We start from the raw sequence: 21,909 nt of genomic DNA, 5'->3' as shown, positions 1-21,909 counted from the left end.
AAATGTTAAATCCCTACTTCTGTTGTTTCCTCTTCTGTGTAACTTTATTTTTTCCAAGTATTATTTGAAGGAGATTTAAATATTTTCCAATAATTTTAGTTGTAAGTTATTTTAAAAGTATTCATTATTATCATCATTTTGGTGGTAACACCGCATGTGGCACATGTTAAAACATACTACATATGCCAGGATAAGATTGAAGAGGATGATAGCTGCTATGATAAAGGCACTGAAAATTAAGAGATCTTCAATCTATTCCATGCTTGATTTTAAAGTCCTTACGCAAATAAGAGTGGTTTATTCTTTGGTTTCTGTATCTAGAATAAGTTATACAGGACAGGCTTTCCTATCTTGGAGATGGAGAGGAGAGAAAGAGAAATGAGAGTCCATTCAGCAATGCTTAGCAGGGGGATAAAATCTTTGTATAGAAGATGCTGGAGTAGTTGCAGAGCCAAAGGCTGGCTTGCAAGGCACTTTGAATTCACTCTTAGTTTCTGCCTCTGTAACTAATGCCAAGACTCACACACGTCTCCCCGACAAAGACACCAGCACGTTGGAACTACAGCACAAAGAGGTTCCTGGCAGGGTGTCCAAGCCCTGAGCTGAAAATGTTAAATCTCTACTTCTGTTGTTTCCTCTTCTGTGTAACTTTATTTTTTCCAAGTATTATTTGAAGGAGATTTAAATATTTTCCAATAATTTTAGTTGTAAGTTATTTTAAAAGTATTCATTATTATCATCATTTTGGTGGTAACACCGCATGTGGCACATGTTAAAACATACTACATATGCCAGGATGAGATTGAAGAGGATGATAGCTGCTATGATAAAGGCACTGAAAATTAAGAGATCTTCAATCTATTCCATGCTTGATTTTAAAGTCCTTACGCAAATAAGAGTGGTTTATTCTTTGGTTTCTGTATCTAGAATAAGTTATACAGGACAGGCTTTCCTATCTTGGAGATGGAGAGGAGAGAAAGAGAAATGAGAGTCCATTCAGCAATGCTTAGCAGGGGGATAAAATCTTTGTATAGAAGATGCTGGAGTATCATCCACTGACCCAAAGCAGTCCCTCAATTAATTGTCATTTACTGAGACAATGTTATGAAGCCAGAAAATCTGCTGCAGACTTCCTACAAAGTATGGGACAGGGTTTGCAATACTGGGAAAACTCCAAGGCAAAACGTCTGCTTCTTACCTTCACTAAAATCAGTTATTATTACAATTGTTGCTGTTATTTTCTGCGTGAAGAGGTCCAACATTAACAGCTATCCAGTGACCACAGAGAAGAAATGTATGTCAATATATAAAGCTATCTGAAAAATTAATCTTGCCAACAACCAAAAAAAAACCCCTCCCTGTTCTCTGATCTTATAAATGTCAGTAGAAATACCACAACTGCCTGGAGGGTACCTCTTTTCTCAGAACCAGGAAGCTTTTTGGCAATAATTAAAGAATGGTGATTCCACAAATGAAATGGCTTCACCTCTCAAATGCATCCAGTCATCATGGAATATTTCTGCCATGTGGGGTCAAACACCAGAAACTCAATAAGAAAATGAGATGACTTCTGCAGTAGTTGGAATCTTTAACGTGATAAAATACCGTACTACAGTCTGTGATTTTTTCATTGTTGCTCTTTTGCTTTCAAGTCAAACTTCCCTTGAAGTGGCAGAAATCAGTATGAATCAGATCAATACAGTATGCAGTGCTATATAAAAACCCAAAACAATGGGTGAAAGTGAAGATTATCTGAGTCACTGCACATGTATTTTGCTTATGAATGAAACGGCACATTGCAGGGGTAGAGAAAGGCAGCTGAGAATACCCAGCCACCTCAAACGCGGAACCGCACGCCTAAACTGGGTAAGTAGTTGTTTCCTTCCAATGTAAAGCCCAAGACTAAATTTGGGGTTCAGTTATAATGACAAATGTGGCACCTGGACTGGCACTTCATTTCCCAATGCATATCTGTCATTGTGCCCAATCGGATCGCTCCCCATGCAGAAGAGGTTAACAGCATGTTATGAGATGGGCTGATGAAGAAAACCAGAAATAAAACCCTAAGGAAATCACAAAAATCCTGCATTTGGGCATGAACCTGGTAGAGGTGGGGTATTGCTGCTTGGGGTTTATACTTACAACGGGTGGAGAAAAAGCAGAGAAAAACCAGATAGTTTGTGCCAGAACTATTATTAGCAACATAATTATTTCCAAACCTTCTGTGGCCTTCAAAGTGAAGGAACTCAGGGTACTTTGCAGACAATATACAAATAACACCTCCAGCCTTCAGTGAACCATCACACTGCACAAGGTGATAAGAATAAGGGAGTTTTGGGCTCAATTGTGAGTAAACCTTCGCTACCTTACAAAAAAATCTTCCAAGGCTCACAAAGAACACTCAAACCACAGTTTCTCATCTATTCCTACAAAAAACCCAACCATTTTTGAAATCCTCTCCAGCCACACTCATGTTACTATAAATGCTGCTAACTCTTCAGGAGCACTTGTCTTTCTAAAATGACTGTATGCTCTTGGTGTAAGGCTAGGATCTTTCCGCGCAGTAAGGAGAAGGAGGGAGTCCTTTACTTACCTGGTAAAGCTTGCATTTTTCCATGTACCGTGGAGTCTAGGAGCTTGCCTGGCTGAGACAACCACCAGAGTTCTTACAAGGGAAGCCAAAATAGTCCAGTTCAAAAGCAGGTCTGATTTCCTGAAGCAAGCAAAAGCCCTTCCCTTCTGAGATCCAGTGTCAAGAGTGACCGGGATGAGGATGGGACTCCAGGCGCAGCTAGCCAAGGTGAGTTCCTGTTTTATGGAGGCTAATGAGCAGGGAGGAGCTTCTCGCCAGGGCTGTCCCCTTGCAATCCTTTGATGTCCAACGGGACAAAGAGAGGAAGGATCTGCAGCAATGGCTGGGGCTAAGGGAAGAAAATCAAAGAGAATTAACATGGCTTTGACATACAGGAAACCCTACAGGGGAAATGCACCTTGATTTACTGCTAACACACTTTTAAACAAATAGAAGAACCTACCTACAAAATAGCTAACACACTTTTAAACAAATAGAAGAACCAAAAACATCAGTTGAAGACCTACCTACAAAATAAAAAAAAAATCCCTTAGACAGCAAGTGGGAAAAATTTCCTTCTGCTTATTCCATGGATTTGATATAATTTTCATCTCCAGAGTCCAGAATTATTTTACTCTTGATTTCTGATATCAGAATCAGGACTGTATTGAGCTTGTTCCTTCCCAAGTGGGTGAATAGGCTGCGGTAAAGTTTGTCCTCACAACTGGGATGCTGCAGAAAGCATCCATTCACCAACAGATGTCTCGTCCACTAACAGAAATGCATTTGGTGACACAAGATTACTTACCTACCCAACCTCTGCATTCACAGAGATTCTTTAACCGCACATTTAAATTTCCTACTGCTCTGTTTTTCTATGGCAGGATCCTCAACACTGCATCACATCTGCTCTGAAGCTCAGAACCAAGGCTGCTCTACATTCAGTATCCTTTCAGCTGGGCTTTATGAGTGAAAGTTGTAATTACTTAATGACACAGCCATGCTAACATCGCATTTTACTGGCCCCAAACCCCTTTGGCTGGCTAGTGCAAGTGATGGAAGTGTCTCATAGTGGATCAGGCACTGGTTTTAGGCCTTGTTGAAGGCACTGCTCTCACTGAAGGGAAGGCTGAGCAGAAACTGAAGGACTTGAGCATTTTCCCTTAATTAGTTTATTCTGCAAGTGTGACCATTAGCTTTTGTACTTACAAGTGCTAAGAGACAGCAATCAGGTCTCATGCTTCAGGGCACAAAACAGCCGCTGCACCTTGGTGAAGAAGGGACTTCTAGGCATTGGTGTACAGAAATGGCTATACTAACATTTAAAGGTCAAAGATGTTCAAAAAGAAGAGCTCAAAAGCAGCATATCAGTCTTAATGGGCCAGTGCTGGATCCTGCACAGCAAATTTAGGAGCTCTGTTCATTTCAAAGAGCATTGTGATAAGGCTGCAGTTGATTCATGGTCTAGTTTTGCTCCCAGTGAAATAATTTTTTTAAATTATTTTGTCAGTGATGTTATTGGGACATCCGATTTTTAGTCTGACGAGCAAAACATTTTCTGACTTTATTTAGTCAGTCTTTATAACTGAACAACATCCCTTTAGTCTGGCTTTTACTGCCTCTTGGAAGAGACAAAGCAAGGACATGCAAAGAGGACAAAGGAGTTTAATCAGAGGAGGGACTGTCTCTTTTTCAGCAGTATATTTAATTTTAGGCATCCCAGTACTAGGCAGGGAGAGAAAACCCAATGCTTAGTATAGCAAGGAAGGACATTTAAAAGAAAAGAGTTGGAGAGTTTGAGAAGTCCTGAGGATGATTTTATAGCAGGAGATGGTCCGCTGGCTCCTGGTACATTGGAAGGACCACATCCAGTCTTATTGACATCCCTTTAAAACTACCAGATCACACAGAAGACCACCGGCTCTTCTCCTTCAGCTAACTTGGGGACACCCAGAGCTGGGGAGTCTCAGTACCACTGAAGAGAAGACTGTCATGTGGTGGAGGAACATCAACATGTCGCCCAACTGGAGATTATTTATTACATACTTGCAAAAATAAATTGGAAGGGAAAAGATCAGCTGAAAATGGTATCAAGGTCAAATCTCCTCTGCTTGTACTTGCACAGCCACTACCACACCCAAATAAAACAGGATTGAATTGCTCTTCTGCTGCTACAAAAGGAAAGCCAGCATCAAATCTGCCCCTCCATATCGCATTTTTCTAATGCTAGTATTTTAATTGTAGAAAGTGGAAGAGACAACCATAATCAGAATCCGAAAAGGAAAAATAGAACAAAAATTGGGTCATATTCAAGCTAGCAGCAAGATGGATCAACATCCCACACAGTACCAAACTGCACAACAGCAGCAGCAGCACTGGGAATTTCAGACTCTTCACCTGACAAGAGCGTGGGATGTGTATCATGACTTACTGCTTCCTCCCTGAAAGGGGATGAGATGGTCTCCTGCTGCCACTTCATTTGCACACTGTGTATCAGCCCGTCTAGAGCACAGCACATTTGCTGCAAGTACTCAAATCCTTTTGGCGTTCCCCAGCTGATTGATGGGGAAGGTGGGGTCATTAATTACCCATGACTAGTTAACAACTAGCTTTCTCCCAGCCATTCTAGTTGCACAGGAAAGGTTTTTAAAGGAAAAAAAAAAGAAAAAGAAAAGTGAATTTGTTACTATTGCTGGAAAGCGTGGCTAACAGGAGCAATCCCCAGGAAATTCATTACTAGCAAAGGGGGAATTTAGCACATTACCCTCGTCTGTCTGTCCACGGAGTGCCCTCAGGCAGTTTGCTGGGAAGCCAGAAGTGAATGTGCTGGTGTCTAACAATTCACTGGCAAATTGGAGGCTGGTGGGGCGGAAAGGGATGGGAGAGAGATAGTGGATCTGACATGTGTAAGTCAGTGACATACACAGCTCTGCTCCAAACTCATTCCCAGCAGCAGGTAAAAATCCCACTGTGCCCAGCTCTAACAGTAGGCTCTCCCCTATGCCAGGTAGGCCAAGGCAGGAGGGAGGGGATGTTCGATGACAAAAGCAGAGACCAAGAGCTTTTGCTTTGCATCTCTTTGAGGAGGTGATTAGAAAGAAACATTCCCCTCTGGGTTTTGTGGTCAGGCAAATGTTTTCTGGCACTTCTTCCCCTTGTGAAGCTTTAACCCTTAACACTCAGCAGGACCCTGTAGGGAACTGCTCTGCACACATAGCAATCCCCATTCCTACCTTCTGAACTGGGAGCTCTCCCCGGGTGGGGTGATCATCTTGCCATCTCTGGCTGGCAACTGGGGCTCTCAGCTGCAGGAGAACAGTTACGTGTGTCAGCTGACAGGAGGTTTTGGCTCGCAAGATCCGAGTCTGCAAGTGGCTGTGCAGGATCACAGAAACATAGTCATTTTAGTTGGAAGAGACCTTTAAGATCATTGAGTCCAACCATTATCTAGCATCGCCAAGTTACCACTAAACCATGTCCCTCAGCACTTCCTAATATCCAGTTTAGATGGAGTCTTTTAAATACCTCCAGGGATAGCGACTCAACCACTTCCCTGGGCAGCCTGTTCCAATCCTGGATAACCCTCCCAGTGAAGAAATTTTTCCTAATATCCAATCTAAACCTCTCCTGCTCTGTCCAGTCAGAACTTCCAGGACAGCATTCTGCCCTGAGAGCAAGCTCAAGTGTGAGGGATGAGGTTACTGTCTGGGAAACTGCTGAAATGCAACAGAAATCCAGATTAGTAACAATGACCTTTTGAAAGAGCCGGTCTTGGAGCAGCACCCCAGGGCTTTAGCCAGTGATCCTACCCCCGCAGGCTGCCCTCTGTGCACAGGGTTGTGAGAATGCATTATATCAGCTTTAATAATTCGGGCCTAAGTGAAACAGTGTTGTCCTTCTGAGTTTGCACAAGTGAGAAAAAAATGACATGGAGAACTGTAAACGGTATTTAATAAATACTCTCCTCTGAAACACGAAGACAGCCTTACTGCCATTTAAATGTGACACATTTAGAGATTCCCACCTGGCACATGAAGGCCACAGTCCCGGAGCATCTTGGCAACTCTTTATGAGGGATACTCTGCCATCTGCACAGGATGAATACTGAAAACATGGAAGGACAGTGTGTCATTAACAGGATCCAATACAAAATAAACAGATAGCCCTACATTGATAGCTACTTATTTTCATACTTAATTAAAAACAGAATTGACCTCAGATTCTCCACACAGCTTCAGAATACACGAATCTGCCCCTTAAATACAGGCTCAGCTTGTTATGAAGCAAATGGGGCCTGATTATGCACATAGGGCCATGGGGAAAAGTGTTTTTCCAGAGAAAAAGCCTGATGAAACTATTGCTCCTACAGCTGTGCCAGCCTCAAGGCATGTGACTCCTTCTCCTTGGTAGTGACCGCTGTCTCATACAGAAAAAAAAAGAAATACAAGTGCAATTCCTTGGGCAGCACTGAGCTGCCTGAGTCGTGACTGAGCAGGGTCAGTCATGACAGAGCAGCTGAACTCGAGCAGCTCAGGCACTGCCTGAATTTGGGCAGTTTTGTGAGCAAGTCTCTGCAGGAGGCTACAGAGATGGTAAAAGCTTCCAAAATGTTTTGAGATACTCTGAGAAGTACTACATGAAATTCCCTATCATGTGGCAGCATAAGGAATGGTTCTTTCCCAGCTCCTTACAGCAGCTCACATAACACAGCATTTTCTTATGATGGTGGGAAATGCCTTTCCATACCCTCCTTTTTTCAGCTGGGTTTGATTGCTTTCCTGGGAAAAGCTGGCTGGTGTCTTCAGGCATGTTACATGTATGTGCATTGCCATGCAGGCATTCCTACCCTGGGTCCCCTACAAGGGGCCCTGTAAAAAGGCAGACCTCCGGAGGGCTGAAAGCCCCATGCTGAGCCCCACATTGCATCACCCCCAAATCTTCCCTGTGTTCTCAGAAAGAAAAAATAAAAATAAATCACATTTGGCAAAAGAAAACAGTAGGTTGGAGAGGGCCTGTTGGTAACAGCTCAACGCTAATTCCCAACAGGATCCCTGGGCTAAGGTGCAGTGTGCTGCGGGGAGCGGCCACATGCCTGCACCCTACAGGAGGCTGTATCTGTTTTGGAAGGGAACGTGTGAAAGTGGCTCATGTAAATGAAAAGTTGTACATTCTAAGTTTAATACAAGGGTTTTCCTCTTGCAGGTTTGTGGATTGAGGTATCTGGCCACAAAGCTGTGCTCCTGAACTAAAGAAGAGAGGATGCTCTCCTGTCTCCCATTTATCATATCCGCCCTCCCCAGCCCTCCTGGAATATGCACCCTTCTCCCAGCAGTTAGTTAGCATTGAGACAAGAAGGGAAATACTTAGCGGCCACTTAACACCGAAGGCTGAGTTTGGCCTCAAAGGCTACAGTCCAGAGTCAAATGCAAAATATTTCTGTCTAGAGCCCTTTCAAGTTTTCACAGACTCCTGATGTTAGGTGCACTGTTTTCCTGTCAACCCATTGTGATTCCCAGACACAGCTCAGCGCTCTGTCCCACTCAAATCCACAAAAAATACAGACTGAAAGGACTTTACAGCAGCAACAACAGCTTTGCAGCACAGTGCCGGGACCGGCCACCAGGCACCGCGCTGCAATCACTGCCTCCTCTCTCCAGCGCCGGGGAAGGCTCTTCTCCTCCCCGCACCTGGGGACAAGCATCCCTGCCCCGACCCACCGCTCTCCAGCAGCAGCCGTAAAGGATCAGCCCTAGGAAACAGGCAGCAAGGCAGCTCTGCTTAACATCCAGATACTTTTATATTTATACACATGCACGCACACTCATATGCAAAGAGAAGCATCATGCAGAGCTTAAAAATTGCTGGCAGTTTACTTAACCGTGAATTGAGCCCAGAAAAAAATCCTGAGCAGAATGGATTTTGCTGAATGGAAGCCCAGCTAAAAGTGCTTCAGCAATCTCAGTTAAAAAGCCCATTTTTTCAAGAAAAAGCAGCATCCCAAACCCTGAAGCTTGTATCGAAACTTTTTGGACTTGCAGACACGCTGTCATACTACTTTGGTTTCTGCAAAAGATCTTTTTCGTTGGCACACAAGCATTTGTGAAGCCACGAAACCAACAGATCAAAAGCCAGGCTTCAATCACGCAAGTCGGTTTGCAAGTCACTTTGTTTTGCCAACACAGATTTATTCTATCAGTTTCATAAAGAAATTTCCATATACTGTTCATTACAGTGAAGTTCGAATCAAAACAGGAAATCAATAAACAGCACAATTCCCGATCAAAGGAACTATCTTCAAAGAGCAAATGAAAATTGTTAAGATTTAAAGGTTTTGGAATTTAAAAATAAAATCTGTTGTGAGCTCTGCAGAGCTGAGTAGAGCTCTGATCCTCCAACATCACTATTGACTCTAAAGAACTTTTTGAGGAAGATAATTAAGAATACCAGAAAGCATGAGAGAACAGATAAATTAAATTATATGTAGCAGAATTGAATTCAGATCACTCTACAATAACTCATGCTTCATTTTACTAAGATTTTATTACTGCATTTTTTTTCCCCGTTTACATTACAATTTATCATTTCTCTAAAAAAGAACTATGAAAGTTATATAGCCATAGGTACATACAACTGTGCACAGGAAGAAGGGACTTGAACCCACAGGATCTCTAACTAACCTGTAGAGCCTGAGCTGAGCTATTTATAGGATCTCCCATAAAACCAAAATGAATGCCAGGAGACTTCATGCAGTACATCCTGCAAGACAGTTTCTGAAAGCTGATATAGAGCATTATGATGGGACATATATAATCTGCAGGAAACAAAGAGCTGGAAATACGTATTCATTTCAAGCAGAAAGTCCTTGGATAAACTCTGAGGAATACTTTTTCTCACCCAACGCATTCATCACCTGGCAGCAAAATGATACTGGTGTCCACAGTAACAATATTCAGGTAAGAATCCTTCAACATCACCGATAATAGAAAAAAGCACCTGTCAGATTTCATGGATTCCTCAAGTCTGCAGTGGGATGAAGCTGTCATGAACATACATGAATGGAAATAACCACAGCTACCACTTTTCCCTGCAATCCCTAATCTGTCTAGATTTTTTCCTCCATTCTTCTCATTTTGGCAAATTCCTCATACTCATTCTTTGTCGCAGTCATGGGCCAGGGGTACAAACTCCAGGCAGGATCACAGCCCCACGGCTCCCTCCCCCTACCCAGCAGATTGTGAAATGTTTATGACCTGGCTCTTATGGCTCTAGAGGTGCTGAATGGCCTTTTCCCCCCTCCGAGTCTCAGCTCCTGATGGGCAGCTACAGACCAACTTTTAGCCGGTTTGGTCCGTAGTTGTGGATTTTATTGCCCAGTTTGTCTCTTCAGCTCACATTTGTAAGCTCCAGAGTAGATTTTTCCCTGGGTAACACTCTGCAGCTCAAAGAACAATTCTTGTTTTTATTACATCCTTAATGATTAAAGGGATATTTAAACCTCACAATGCTCCCTGCTGTGAATATAAAAGCCTAGCATCATTTTGGATAGATGTGTTTAGAAAAATAAATTAAAAATTAGCCCTACTATAGTGGACAAATGCTTTTAAGTTGTTGAGAACATCAGGCACTTGAATGATTTAAGTGCGTTGGTTGCAATTCCTTGAGAAACCCAAGGGGCGACCCATGGCTTTGAGCTCTCCGAACAGTTTTACAGACAAGTTCCACTTGGACTGAGGAAACAGAGGTGTGCAACGATGGCATTATACTGAAAATACTGGATTTCAGCTGCTTAGTCATAAATGACTTAGATTTCTTCTCCCCTCTAACCTAGCAATCACTAACGCACACATAATAGGTACCAGTCTTAAAAGCACAATACTTGCTTTTGTGATGGCAAAACTTTTTAAGTGACTGACAGCTTACAACCCAAGCCATGCCTGCCAACCAAATGTAGACACAAACAACAGTATAACGTAAATTAAACAGACATATTTAAATTCTGCTAAGAAGAGTGCAGAGGAGCATGCAGAAGTCACATGTGAGAGCAAGCATTCCTTCTGAGCACAGGTTAGATGCTTATCAAGAATGAGTTCACTGGTTTTGCCTCCCCCTAATACTGCAGTTACTGATTTAAGCTTCTGCAGGGAGCTACTGACGGTCAGATTCAGTGAGAGTTCAGTCTGCCTGCAGTGGAGGTTTGGACTCACCACCAAGGAGCTCACAGCACTTTGCTGGCTTGGTGCTGTTCAGTTTCTTCCTCTTAATACTAAGTGAAAACCCAAACCAGGCAGATTATGACAGGGTGCAAGGAATACTCACACGTGTGCATTGCTACATGTACCCTGTGGCCCATCCTGGGCCTTGACTGATGCTTTTCTCATAACTGAGGCATTTAAAAAGCTTTCCTGTTTGAATTCTCTACTGTCTACGATTATGGTAACCCATATTGCAGCTATTCCCTCAGAAAGAGCATTTTCAGGAAACCTATAGGACCTAACACATTTGTGTGACTTCTACACTTCTGCCAAGTTGGGCTGAAACCAGGAGACTGGGTTAAAAAAATTATTGGGAGGGAAAGACAGGCAGCAAGATCAAGCAAGTCTTTAGACACGTTTCACATATATTTGTTAGAGACAGGACAATTCAGCATTTATTTTCTGCCTCTCCATGATGTTCCTGCACACAAATCCTGGGTGATCAAAAGCTAACCTGATGCAACCTCAGAAGAAGAAATGTTGAGAATATTGCTGCACTCTGGGGAATATCTCTCCGCAACAGTTTGAGGTTTCAAAGGCTTCTACTGGATAAAGCTGTGGCAAAATTCCATTGCAGAATTCTAGGGGGGTTTATTATGTCCAAAGTACAAAAAATGATCAATTATACTAATTGTATATACACTCTAACTTAAACTAATTAATTTAAAATGTATGTACTCTAACTTAAAAGCATTAGAGTCTGAGTTCTGCCCATCTCTCTCTCCCTGCTCATGCACATTTTGCATTGAGAGACATTCCTTTGTGGCATGCAAAGTGAAAGATTGATGGAGTGAGAAAAAGAGATTAAGAAGGTCACCCTGGAATTGTGATAGGCTGCCACAGCCATAAGAATCACTTCTAGGAATGAAAACGCAGCTACCACGTTCCAGGGTAAGGTGCAGGCATCCATACTGGTCAGCACCACACAGAACCTGGGCTGGTGTTTGTGCACCAAGTGCAAAATGAACTGGAGCCAGAGATAAGATAAGCAATCAGGAGGACTGGACAATGGTATCAAACCCGTTTGCATCCCTGCAGTCAGCTACGGTTTTGCAGAAATTGCTAGTATTCTACTTCATTTTCATATAACTACTTACTGTCTAGAAAGAGCCAACCAGATCTAAAGAGTGCTTGTGCTCTACAGGACAGAGTAGAGAAGTTATGACAGCAGTTTGGGAGGACTGGATTAGATTATCAGAAACCTGAGGCAAAAATTTGAAATCTAAGCCCATTTGTGGTCCCCCATTATGTCTTTTTGACCTCTTTGTCTTGTATTTCCTCTCAAGGATGGAACAACTTCTCTTCCTTTCACATCATACAGCCAAGGAGTTATTCAAGGGAGGAACTGCTAACTTCTGCAGTTCCTTGTCTCCGCCTCCAGATTTTCCCCTAAGAGTTGTTTAGTATCACTTAAACTTTTCTTTTGAAGACGATGATGTTCAGCCATAATCCACCTATAACAAACATGGCAATATTAAGGAGGCTACAAAATAGAGATTGCTCATATGGTTTTCTGCAGTAAGTGTGATGCTCTTGTTTCCAACCAAATATAACCATAGGATGCATCTATGAAAACAGCATATCAGTGAGCAGGGAAGTGGCAGGGCTTCTTTCACTCTGCTGTAAAACAAACTGGTAAAGAGTGCTCCAGAGCTGAAACACTGATCATCCAGAAGGGAGTCAAAGTGCAAATCAAGTGAAATGCAAAAAAGAAAGAATCTTTTGCGCTCAAGTTTGAACCTCAACAACCACCCTAAGCAAAGGTTAGGCCTGCCTTTTGTTCAGAATCTTGACAATGAAGACCTAGTGTCAATTAACAGGAAACAAGCTACGGTAATCATGCTGAATTTTCCTCATAAGATTTTTTGCTAGATGTTTATGTCTCACAGTATATATATACACAGTTACTTTACTACAGTCTGAGGTGATAAAATCATGAGATATTAGGTGACTCAGATGACAGACCACTCTCTCCTACCTGACGTTGTCACTGGCGTTATTTGCTGCTGGCCAAAGCTGCAGCTATTGCAAGGCTGGAGCCCCTTTTGGCACTGGTACTGTGAGCCATCTGCAGACAGGTTTCCTGAAGAACCCTAGAGAATAAATGCAGAAGGGCTCCATAACTCCTGTTCTTCAGAAAAGTGGTCCCTTACTTCAAAAAGTGGGTTGGTAGGGAAAAAAGGTATGGAGAAGTGAGGACAGAAAGAAAGAAAGAAGGGAAAAAACACAAGGTAAGACACAGTGAAGAAAAAAGAAATAATCTAATGAGTTTGCATATGTCTGCCATTGTTATCCTCTTGCTGGGCTCAGGGGTCCTGCCATCAGCTTTTGTACCCAGCTGAGGATTTACAAAAATAAAATCCTATATTTTCATACATCATAATTCACAAAAGACCAGCTATTGACTCCCAAGGGAGTCATGACTGAAATCTAAATATTGCTGAGCCTGGTAGAGCACTCCTCTTGAAATCTAAATATTGCTGAGCCTGGTAGAGTACTCCTCCCTACTCCTAGGCCTAGGCCAGAGTGATGGGAAAAGTGTCAAGTTATTGAGCCACTGGGTTTCATTTCCCAAGAAGTGCCTTTGGGTGACAGTGGAGATACACTAAAGCCATCAGCCATTGTGTTAGGGCTGACAAAAGATTGATCCATGAATGAAAGAAGCATTTTTTCTGCAATTCTGAAGCACAAAGTTTACTAGCTGTTCTCCTCTCTGCTTTCAGAGACTTTCAAACAGCCCTCAAGGGAGAAAAAGGACATCAGTTTACACAAACCATGTCCACTTAGTTTATTTAACTCATACAGAGTGCCCACGATTCACCAAGTCATTCTCCATGTCCTGACAATCTCCTGCCATGGGCAGCTCCTCCCTCCTTCCATCACAACTTTCTTTTCTATCCTTTGTTACCCAAAAGGAAAACAGAACATTCCCCCTGCTGAAAAGTCCTCTCCTTCGAGGAATTCAACCCCGGGATGCTCTTGTAACAAACAACAAAGATGGACAAAACCTGCGCCTCTTCTGTTTCAGCCCTAACATCCATGAAAGCACCAGATTCAGCTTTGCAAAGTGAAGTCCTTTTTTCAAGAACTGATTTAGCTCTTGTAGAGGCAGTGGGTATGTCTCAGGGACTCTGGAGAAGGATATGTCTGTCTTTGTCTGACCAGGCAAACCTTAAGATTGACTTCCCACCTTTTGATACCTGAGTTATGGTCTCTGATTAGTAGAAATACAGCAAACCTATTGACTCATTGTTTAAAGGTGACTGCAGAGAAGTAAAACAAAGGATATTTAGGAAGGGAACTTGTTAGGTTCTGGCTTAGCACTTACTGCCTGAATTTTTTCTTGCCTGAAGTCAAATTAAAATATACTTGCAGAAATACACATTTTTTTCCATATGCAACCAGGACCAGGAAACTCATAATAAAGGAAGTCATTACTGTTACTTGCATGTCCTAACTGACTGGCTCTGGCTCCTGTAGTGCAGCCATTGTCAATGATCTTGTGATACAAGGAATTACAAACACTTTCTGTGCAACATCCACGTTAGTTATTTCTCTCTTGCATTAGGTGAGCCAGTGACAATGAGCCTACAGTGGCATAATCACAGTTAAAAAGTTTTTTGACTAGCCTGGCCTCATGAGTTGTTTGCCATCCTTAGAGTTAAAACTGAAACTTACATCTTACATTCTACTCAGAAACATAGCAAAGGTCTTTAAGTCTCAGTCTATTTCTGTTTGCAGAGATGAAAGTTATGCTAATGGCTGAAGCCAGTGTGGGAGAATTATTTCTTGAGCAACCCCTTCCAAGCTGAAGAACCCTGGGTTTTCTGAAGGCAGTTCTGCCCCAGGTTTTTCAGAAAGTCTTCTTCAGAAATGGAATTAGACCCATAAGAGAACTATCATTTAAATGTATTTGCCAATAAGAGGTCATCTTAAATAAACCTCAATGTACTTGCACTCTTAGTCCATGTTTAGCCAAACAATGTAATAGATTTTCTTCAGCAAATAAAGCAGAATTCAGCAAAAATAAAACAAGCAAAATCAACCTTTTCTTTTTTTTTTTTTTGTTGTTGTTTTAACATCATCCTCCACTAGGCAAAATACTAAATCTACAACAGTATTTCAGCAGCAAAAAAATATTTTCAAAACAACAGTATCACAGCAGTAATGTCTGCTGCTTTGGAAATGTGTTACCTTGATGTTTATATAGCCACAGGAGACCATTCAACAATGGCAATGTGTTAATTCCATTGACATTATCGCTCAAATTCAGTCACAGGGGTTGGCGAATTCTTTTTTTACATGGCTCTTTCATCTAAAAGAGAATAAGGCAGGACATAATGGATGGTTAGTAACATATTGTTAAATGGTTACAAGACACAGGAAATTTCAAGTGGCGAATGGGAGAACCTGAAAAATCCAAGTCAGTCTTGATTAGAAAAAAGACTTCGTTTTGCTGCACTGAATTATCCCAATTTCTCAGCAATCAGAGCTAAGGACTCTCAAAAAAACTGAGCATGTTCTACATTTATATGAGTGGACACTTGCTAGTCTTCTCCACAGTTCTGCTCTTGGGAAGCTCTGTGTTATTCACCGTGACAAAAACTCAGGTGACTTTCTATTGCTTTTATTTAACTCAGCTATAGGAGCAGTTCCTACTGGATATTAATATTCATTCACTCAAAATTAAAAAAAAAAAAAAAGAAGCCATAGTTTTAACTAAAATTAGTTTATAATTTTATCTTGTAACAATTTAAGATATATAAAAATGTCCTAGCTTCAAATTCAGGGGCAATTTGGGAAAAGGGTTTTTTTGACAAGTAATTTCCATTTTATGGCAATAGAAAATGGATTAATCAAAAAACTCACCAGCTAGTGGGAAAAGCTCTGATGCACAATTCAGTTCTTTTGACTCTTGTGATTTAACCAATAAATCAATGGTGTTATTATGAAATAGGTGCAGAAAGTGAATATTGATAAAGCCCAGACAGAGAACACACCAAGAATGAGCCAGCTGCTACTCCATCACATTCAGTAAATATCACCAGCTCTGCTGCTGCTGTTCTGAAAGCCACCAGGCTTTCCTCACTGGAACAATATCAATCACTGAGGATGGGAGAGAAAGTTGTTAAAGAAAATAATATTCCTAATAAACACCCTGTCCCAGGGACTACACCAGGACAGGTATCACTAAACGGAACTTCATTTTATGATCTCCCTTCCTGGAACTTATGTAGATAATGCCAATTGCCCTCCAAAGTTCACCTATATGCCATAGCCATCATAATTTCAGGGAGAATTAATGGGGGAATTTTGACTTCCTTAGTACTGCTCTCAAATGAATGTACCACAATTTTAAAAACTATAGTTTGTTCCTGCTTACTCTGATTGATCTGTGATCAAAATGTCACATTATATTGCCATTTTATTTGCACACCCTGCCATACCCAAGCCTATTCTTTACAGTCACCCAGTTTCCCACAAATTTCATTTGGGCTGAAATTTTTACTAGCAGAGGTACTTCCACTTTTCTTTAGCCTTTTACATTTTTCAGTGGTTACCTGTGAATTTCTGAATTTACAAGTACTAAGAAAGTTAAGCTATTTATTTTGAAGCATCCGTTTTCAATGGAAATTTTAGTTGTAGAAATACCTTAGGTCACTAAAGAAAATGTATACAATGTGAGCCTACGGTAAAATATAAGCTGATGATGCCCTTTTTCATCTTCATTGAAATCAGCAGTAGTCATTCATACTTAAGTACCTTGTTGAATCAGGCTCATATTTTAGAGGAAACACTGTCTTCCTCCTCTGTCCCTCTTCCCCAGCAGACTCTGCACTTGGAAATAACGTTTCCATAATTTAATGTTCTTTACAGCTACTTTTCCGTTAGTACTTTTCCTAGAACTAGTAACAGGACAGTTGCTGCACTGTGCTGTCTTTGTAGCTGAGCTGTCACTACTGTAACGTGACCATACACAAAACTGTGCATTATAATGATAATGTAAGTCTTTCTGAGTTTCACCAAAATTGCAAGAAGTTCACCTTATTAAAAAACCCAGTGCAGCACAAGCGCATATAAGCACATACTATTTACTCTCTCTTACATTTTAATTCAATTATCAATTGCCTAAAAGCAAACTCATTAATTGAGACGGTAACATCTCCAGGGCAGTCATCTGAATTATGTGCAGTTGTTGAAGGACCCTGTGTCTGCCCCAAAACAGCTGCCAGTACCCGTTGGAGGAGCTCAGCCTGGGAGCTCCTGGTTCTGCAGAGGGAGGGAGGGTGGCAGCCCCAGGCCAGCACCTGCCACCCCAGCCCCACAGGGACCCACTTGTAGCTGAGGGGGAGGCAGTGGGAGACACAGAGGGATTAAAATGACTCTGAGGCTGCAGGCTTTCCAGCCATCCTGCACTGCTTTCTCATTTTTTTTTTTACATTGAGAAAACCCACTATATTAACAACTTCCAAATAAAAGTACAGGCCTGACAAAACTTGCCACTGTAGGAGAATCTTCGCCCAGTTCATCTGGAAGATTGATTTTAGAGACAATGAGGAGCATCACGGTGCATCCAAGAGTGTACCAATAAATGCAGTCAGCTTGTTTGGTTCCTATAGAAAGAGCCAAGTCTCTGTCTTCTCACGATTAAAATGTGAGCAGCACTGTCCAGATGCCATTGGCAAGTTCTAACTGCACTGGCAAAAATTAAAGACTTCTTTACACTAGGAAAGCAAGGGGATCAATGGACCCAAGTTACCAAGAAACTCCTGCACTACTTTTTGCAGCAATACTTTACAATATGCAATCCCAAGCTGTTATTATGTTCATAAAAGCCAAACTGAAAAAACATCTTGTACCGCTGCTGCTTGCTGGGAGACAACACGTCAGACCCTTTGTTTTGCTCCCAGGAAAGCCCATTTACTTATTAAGTATAGGAAGAACTTCCAGCAGTGCTGTCTATTGGGAAAGTCATAGCAGCACTGTTATTTATTTGAACTTACATTGATTACTTGAGGGCATAGCGTTGCAAATTGATGTTGTAAGCTCAGTAACTTCCACTATGAATTTCTAAACCTTAATTTTTTTTTCTAGCCCACTCTAACTTAATGGAAATCTAATATACAGTCTAGACGTTCCTAGGTGACAAATTTCTGTACTCAAACTACTGCTTTCTGACATTCATGTAGCATGGTGGTTTTATATGTTGACTCAATTAACAAGTTAAGCTATTCTTTGAGAATACATCTAGTGCCATCTCTTAATGGGGAAGAGAAAATGATCATTGCAATCTTATTGAAGGAGTTACATTTTATATATACTCACACATTTGGAAGAAAAAAATGTGACTCCATACATTTTAGTGTGTAACTTAAGGAAACTGAATCCCTGGTGTGATTTACATTACAAGGAATCAAAGAATATTTCTAAAGTATGAAGCTTTTTGGCTCATACAACATCCTTTACTAATTACTACTGAACAGTATGTGTTCAATGCTGTATTAGATAATGTTCATGCAATGCATATTTGCAAATAAAACTCAGTTGCATATTACTTCTTGTGAACAGCCCTTTGTATCTGTCAAAAACCTCAGAGAAGTAAAAAGAATTTGAATATGTAGACAGGTTCTTCAGCTAATTGTAGTCACATGTAACAATTAAGCATTCACATAGATGTCTAAAATGCCTTTGGCCTGCTCCATGGCTTTTCACTTGTAGTTAGAATAATATCACTAACTAAAATGAAATGTGGTTCTCACATGCTTATATCAATAGGAGCTTTGATCATATTCCATTTATACTGGAATTCACTGTTGTTTGCAGGGTCTCTGAAAGAGAAGGGCGAGGAAAAAATAGGCTGAGAAATAAAAATTGAGGGAGGGATATCATGTCCAACCTGAGAGCAAAACCTACTTTTTACCATAGATATTGATGCGGTTTTAGATAGGCAGTTTCCTCCAATAAGACAATGTACTTAAGAGATATTGCAAAGTGCTCCTCCCACTGGGATTATATAATGGAATGCTTTTCTACCAAGCTACATACACAATCATTAAATTGCACAGATAAATCTTAAATGACGGCAGAAGTGCCATTTTACTTTTCCCCTTGGTAGAAGTAACTTTGTTTTTCCGATTCTGTAGTAGGTTCGTGGCCTGAGCTCCATCCCACTGTCCCACATCACGTGCATTTCTGCACCACAGAACTGCATCTGACCTCCTGGCTACTTTAGACAACAGAGACTGTTACACAAGAGCTTTTCCAAGCTTGAAAGCTACGTATTTCTTCCATCATTTTCATACACATTATTGCCCCTAATTAGAATTTTACTTTAATGAAATTATCTCAAAAACACTGTACAGATCTGCAAGTTGCATGTTTGCCACCTACTCTTGGGCCCAGTTACAGCAGTACATCACTGCAAAATGAACTAGGACTGAATTAATCAGGATTTACACTGATGAAGATGAAAGCATTATTTGAGTCCTTTCACACATGATTAACTGTCAAAACATACTTTCTCTCCCCGACTATAATATGCTGCACATTAAGAAAATGGAAAATACCCAGTAGGCTTTTTATAGGGGAATTAAAAAAAAAAAGGAAAAATACAGTTACAGCAGTTACAGGGCAAACAGATTTTGTGTGAAAAGCATGTATACAGTGGTAGTGTTTTGCTGCTAAGTTGTAATATTAAGGGTAACAAGGTGAACTCTTTGCTTTTTGCTGTGGCCAGGAACATGGGACAGAACCCTCTGAACAGACTATGAGGATTCTCATTGCCTCTGCTTTGAATCAGACTATACATTACAAAAAGGACATATGGTACAGCAGCAGTAGGCTCTCAGAAGTAGGTGAGGTCAAAAACAGCAACGTAACTTAAGTCTTTCAGAAATTTAAAGATAGATCCCAGTCATCCATTTTAAGGTTTGGTGTGGGGTGAGAGTTGGTTTCCCCACACTTTGTTTTTTAACCCCTTTTTTCTTTTCTTCTCTGTCCTAGGGCCCCCTCTAGTGCTACCAGAGCAGACCGTGTAGCTCCCAAATGACACAGGATGAACTTTGGGCACAAGCCCATATAGAGACAGACCCACAGTCCTGAGACTGCACCCCAGCCAGATCTGCCACATGCCTTGTTCTTATTCATACATGACATTTCATTAGGGATAAGGCCATCCGTACGATCGAAAATATTTTTGAGATAATACACAAAAAAGACCCTTGACATCCATAGCTACTGTACTGTTGCATCTGAGCCTGCATTGGAGCTTCTGCAACTATTGAACTATCTATTGAACTCCTAAGGACATGGCAAATAGCTCATGTGCTTGGTATAGATGGCTTGTGGTATGGGGGGACAGGGAGGGAAATCAAACAAACATACACGTTCATATGTAGTCTCTAAAGCCCCAAGTCTTTTTTTAAGGGTCAGCTGTAGCTAAAAGACTTGCATGGAGTCTCCAGCATTAATGCAAAAGAGCCCTTCGAGCAAAGATAAGCCATCCTCCAGAAGCCAACAACTCTCAGACATTGGTCTGTTACCCTTCACAGTGCCACCCATTGCACTGAGCTCTGCAACAACAGCTCAGTCCCCCACAGAGAAGCTTTCAAAAAGGCATAACTTGGGCTCAGATGGCCTGTGATACAGTACCCCAAGGTTACTCCCCAAATCCTGACACACGCTTCAAAGCTTAGCATCAGGGGATTCCTAGTCATCAGCTAGAAAAAAGGGAAAGATGGCAATTAGCACTCAACACCTACACTGAAGTTCTTACCATCACCTTCAACTGCAAGAACAAAGCTTCTTCATCCCAACCTTACATGACTAAGAAAGAGATCATAAGGTTTATGCCTGCTGCTTTTTCTCCCGAGCACCCCATTTCATCTACTCTACCACCCTTTTCCTTAAAGAATAGGACAAGCACCTGCAGGAACAGAAGTGAGCTTTGTGCGACATGTAACACTGTACACACAAGCTATGTACACTGTATGCACAAGCTATGTACACAATGGATTTTTCAGCTTCCTTGAAATATCAACACCAGTGCCAAAACCAGAGTGTTGAATTTAACAATGCTGTGATCCCACCCTGGATGGTAAGACTTAGTCTATTCTCACCTGGCCCCTCCGTTTCCAGTCAGTCCATTCTGTCTCCTAATCAGCTCCGGCAGCCTTCCTCATCTTTTCCTGGTCCCTTTCTCCCTGACCATATGGTGTTTATTTTGACTGCAAAAGACATTAATTTCATTATTCATGAGGAAATCTCATTCTAATTTAAAAAAAAAACCAAAAAACCCAAAACTAAAATCAAAATAAGAGACAACAACTGACAAACCCTAGTACATGATAAAATTAAGGAAGATACTCAGTATCTTCCTTGATTTGATATTTTGGTTGTGGAATGAAATATTACTTTTTGTGAGACAGTGGGCAGAAGGCATTAATGACAGCTGTGCCCAACAAAATTAATCCTTAGTAAAACTCTAGTCCTTGCCTCAGAGAGATAAATTCTCGATGGTCTTAACTAGACATGGATTACATAATCCTTGTGTTAGGGAATGAAATTGTATTGAACACAGCCAAATGCCAGTACTACATACCTTAACAATGGTATCAGTGAAAAATACCTTACCACGTGTAAAAACTATGCCCAGAAAGGGTATCAACTACCCACAAATTACTCTTGACATCAAGTTCAAAATAATTTCTGTTTCCATTTGTTTTGGAACAGAAACGGTTTTGCTATTTGCCTGGAAGTCTTAACAGTCTGGATTTTCAGTAGCCAAAAAGGATTTGCTTTTTAAACAATTACTGGTGGGGGCAAGGCAGGGGAAAGTAATAAAAGCCTCCCCTGCGCCCCACTTGGGTCACAGACCTTACCTTTAAGTTTACTTTAGGTATCAGACATTCCTGTCCCCACAGCCTCACAGGGAAAAACCAAACCAAACCAAACCAAACCAAATTACGAAAGAAATATCCTTCAGTAGCTGCCATTTGTCTGTCACATTAGAAAGGCACCATGGAACACTTGACATTTCAGAAGCAACAGCTACCCAGTAAATCCTGAAAATAGATGTTGTGTTTA

At 41.2% G+C, this 21,909-nt stretch overlaps 1 protein-coding gene across 1 annotated transcript in view; it reads right to left on the bottom strand.

Moving 5' to 3' along the window:
* The window catches only part of LOC106899178 (T-box-containing protein TBX6L), a 33,489-nt gene extending 12,444 nt beyond the window's left edge, over positions 1-21,045 (bottom strand). Inside the window, exons 1-6 of the mRNA XM_014960889.1 lie at positions 20,943-21,045; positions 15,019-15,139; positions 12,803-12,917; positions 6,597-6,676; positions 5,806-5,947; positions 2,594-2,921 (exon numbers count right to left, since the gene is read on the bottom strand). Coding sequence (XP_014816375.1) covers positions 2,594-2,609 — 16 coding nt within the window. The 5' untranslated portion in view covers positions 2,610-2,921; positions 5,806-5,947; positions 6,597-6,676; ... (1 more) ...; positions 15,019-15,139; positions 20,943-21,045. The remainder of the gene's footprint in view (positions 1-2,593; positions 2,922-5,805; positions 5,948-6,596; positions 6,677-12,802; positions 12,918-15,018; positions 15,140-20,942) is intronic.
* Positions 21,046-21,909: the final 864 nt, after the last annotated feature.

The sequence above is a fragment of the Calidris pugnax genome, unplaced genomic scaffold, assembly GCF_001431845.1.
Source record: "Calidris pugnax isolate Ruff unplaced genomic scaffold, ASM143184v1 scaffold32, whole genome shotgun sequence".
Lineage (NCBI taxonomy): Eukaryota > Metazoa > Chordata > Aves > Charadriiformes > Scolopacidae > Calidris > Calidris pugnax.
The sequence above is the reverse complement of the archived record's forward strand: the minus strand, read 5'-3'. Positions and strand labels throughout refer to the sequence as shown.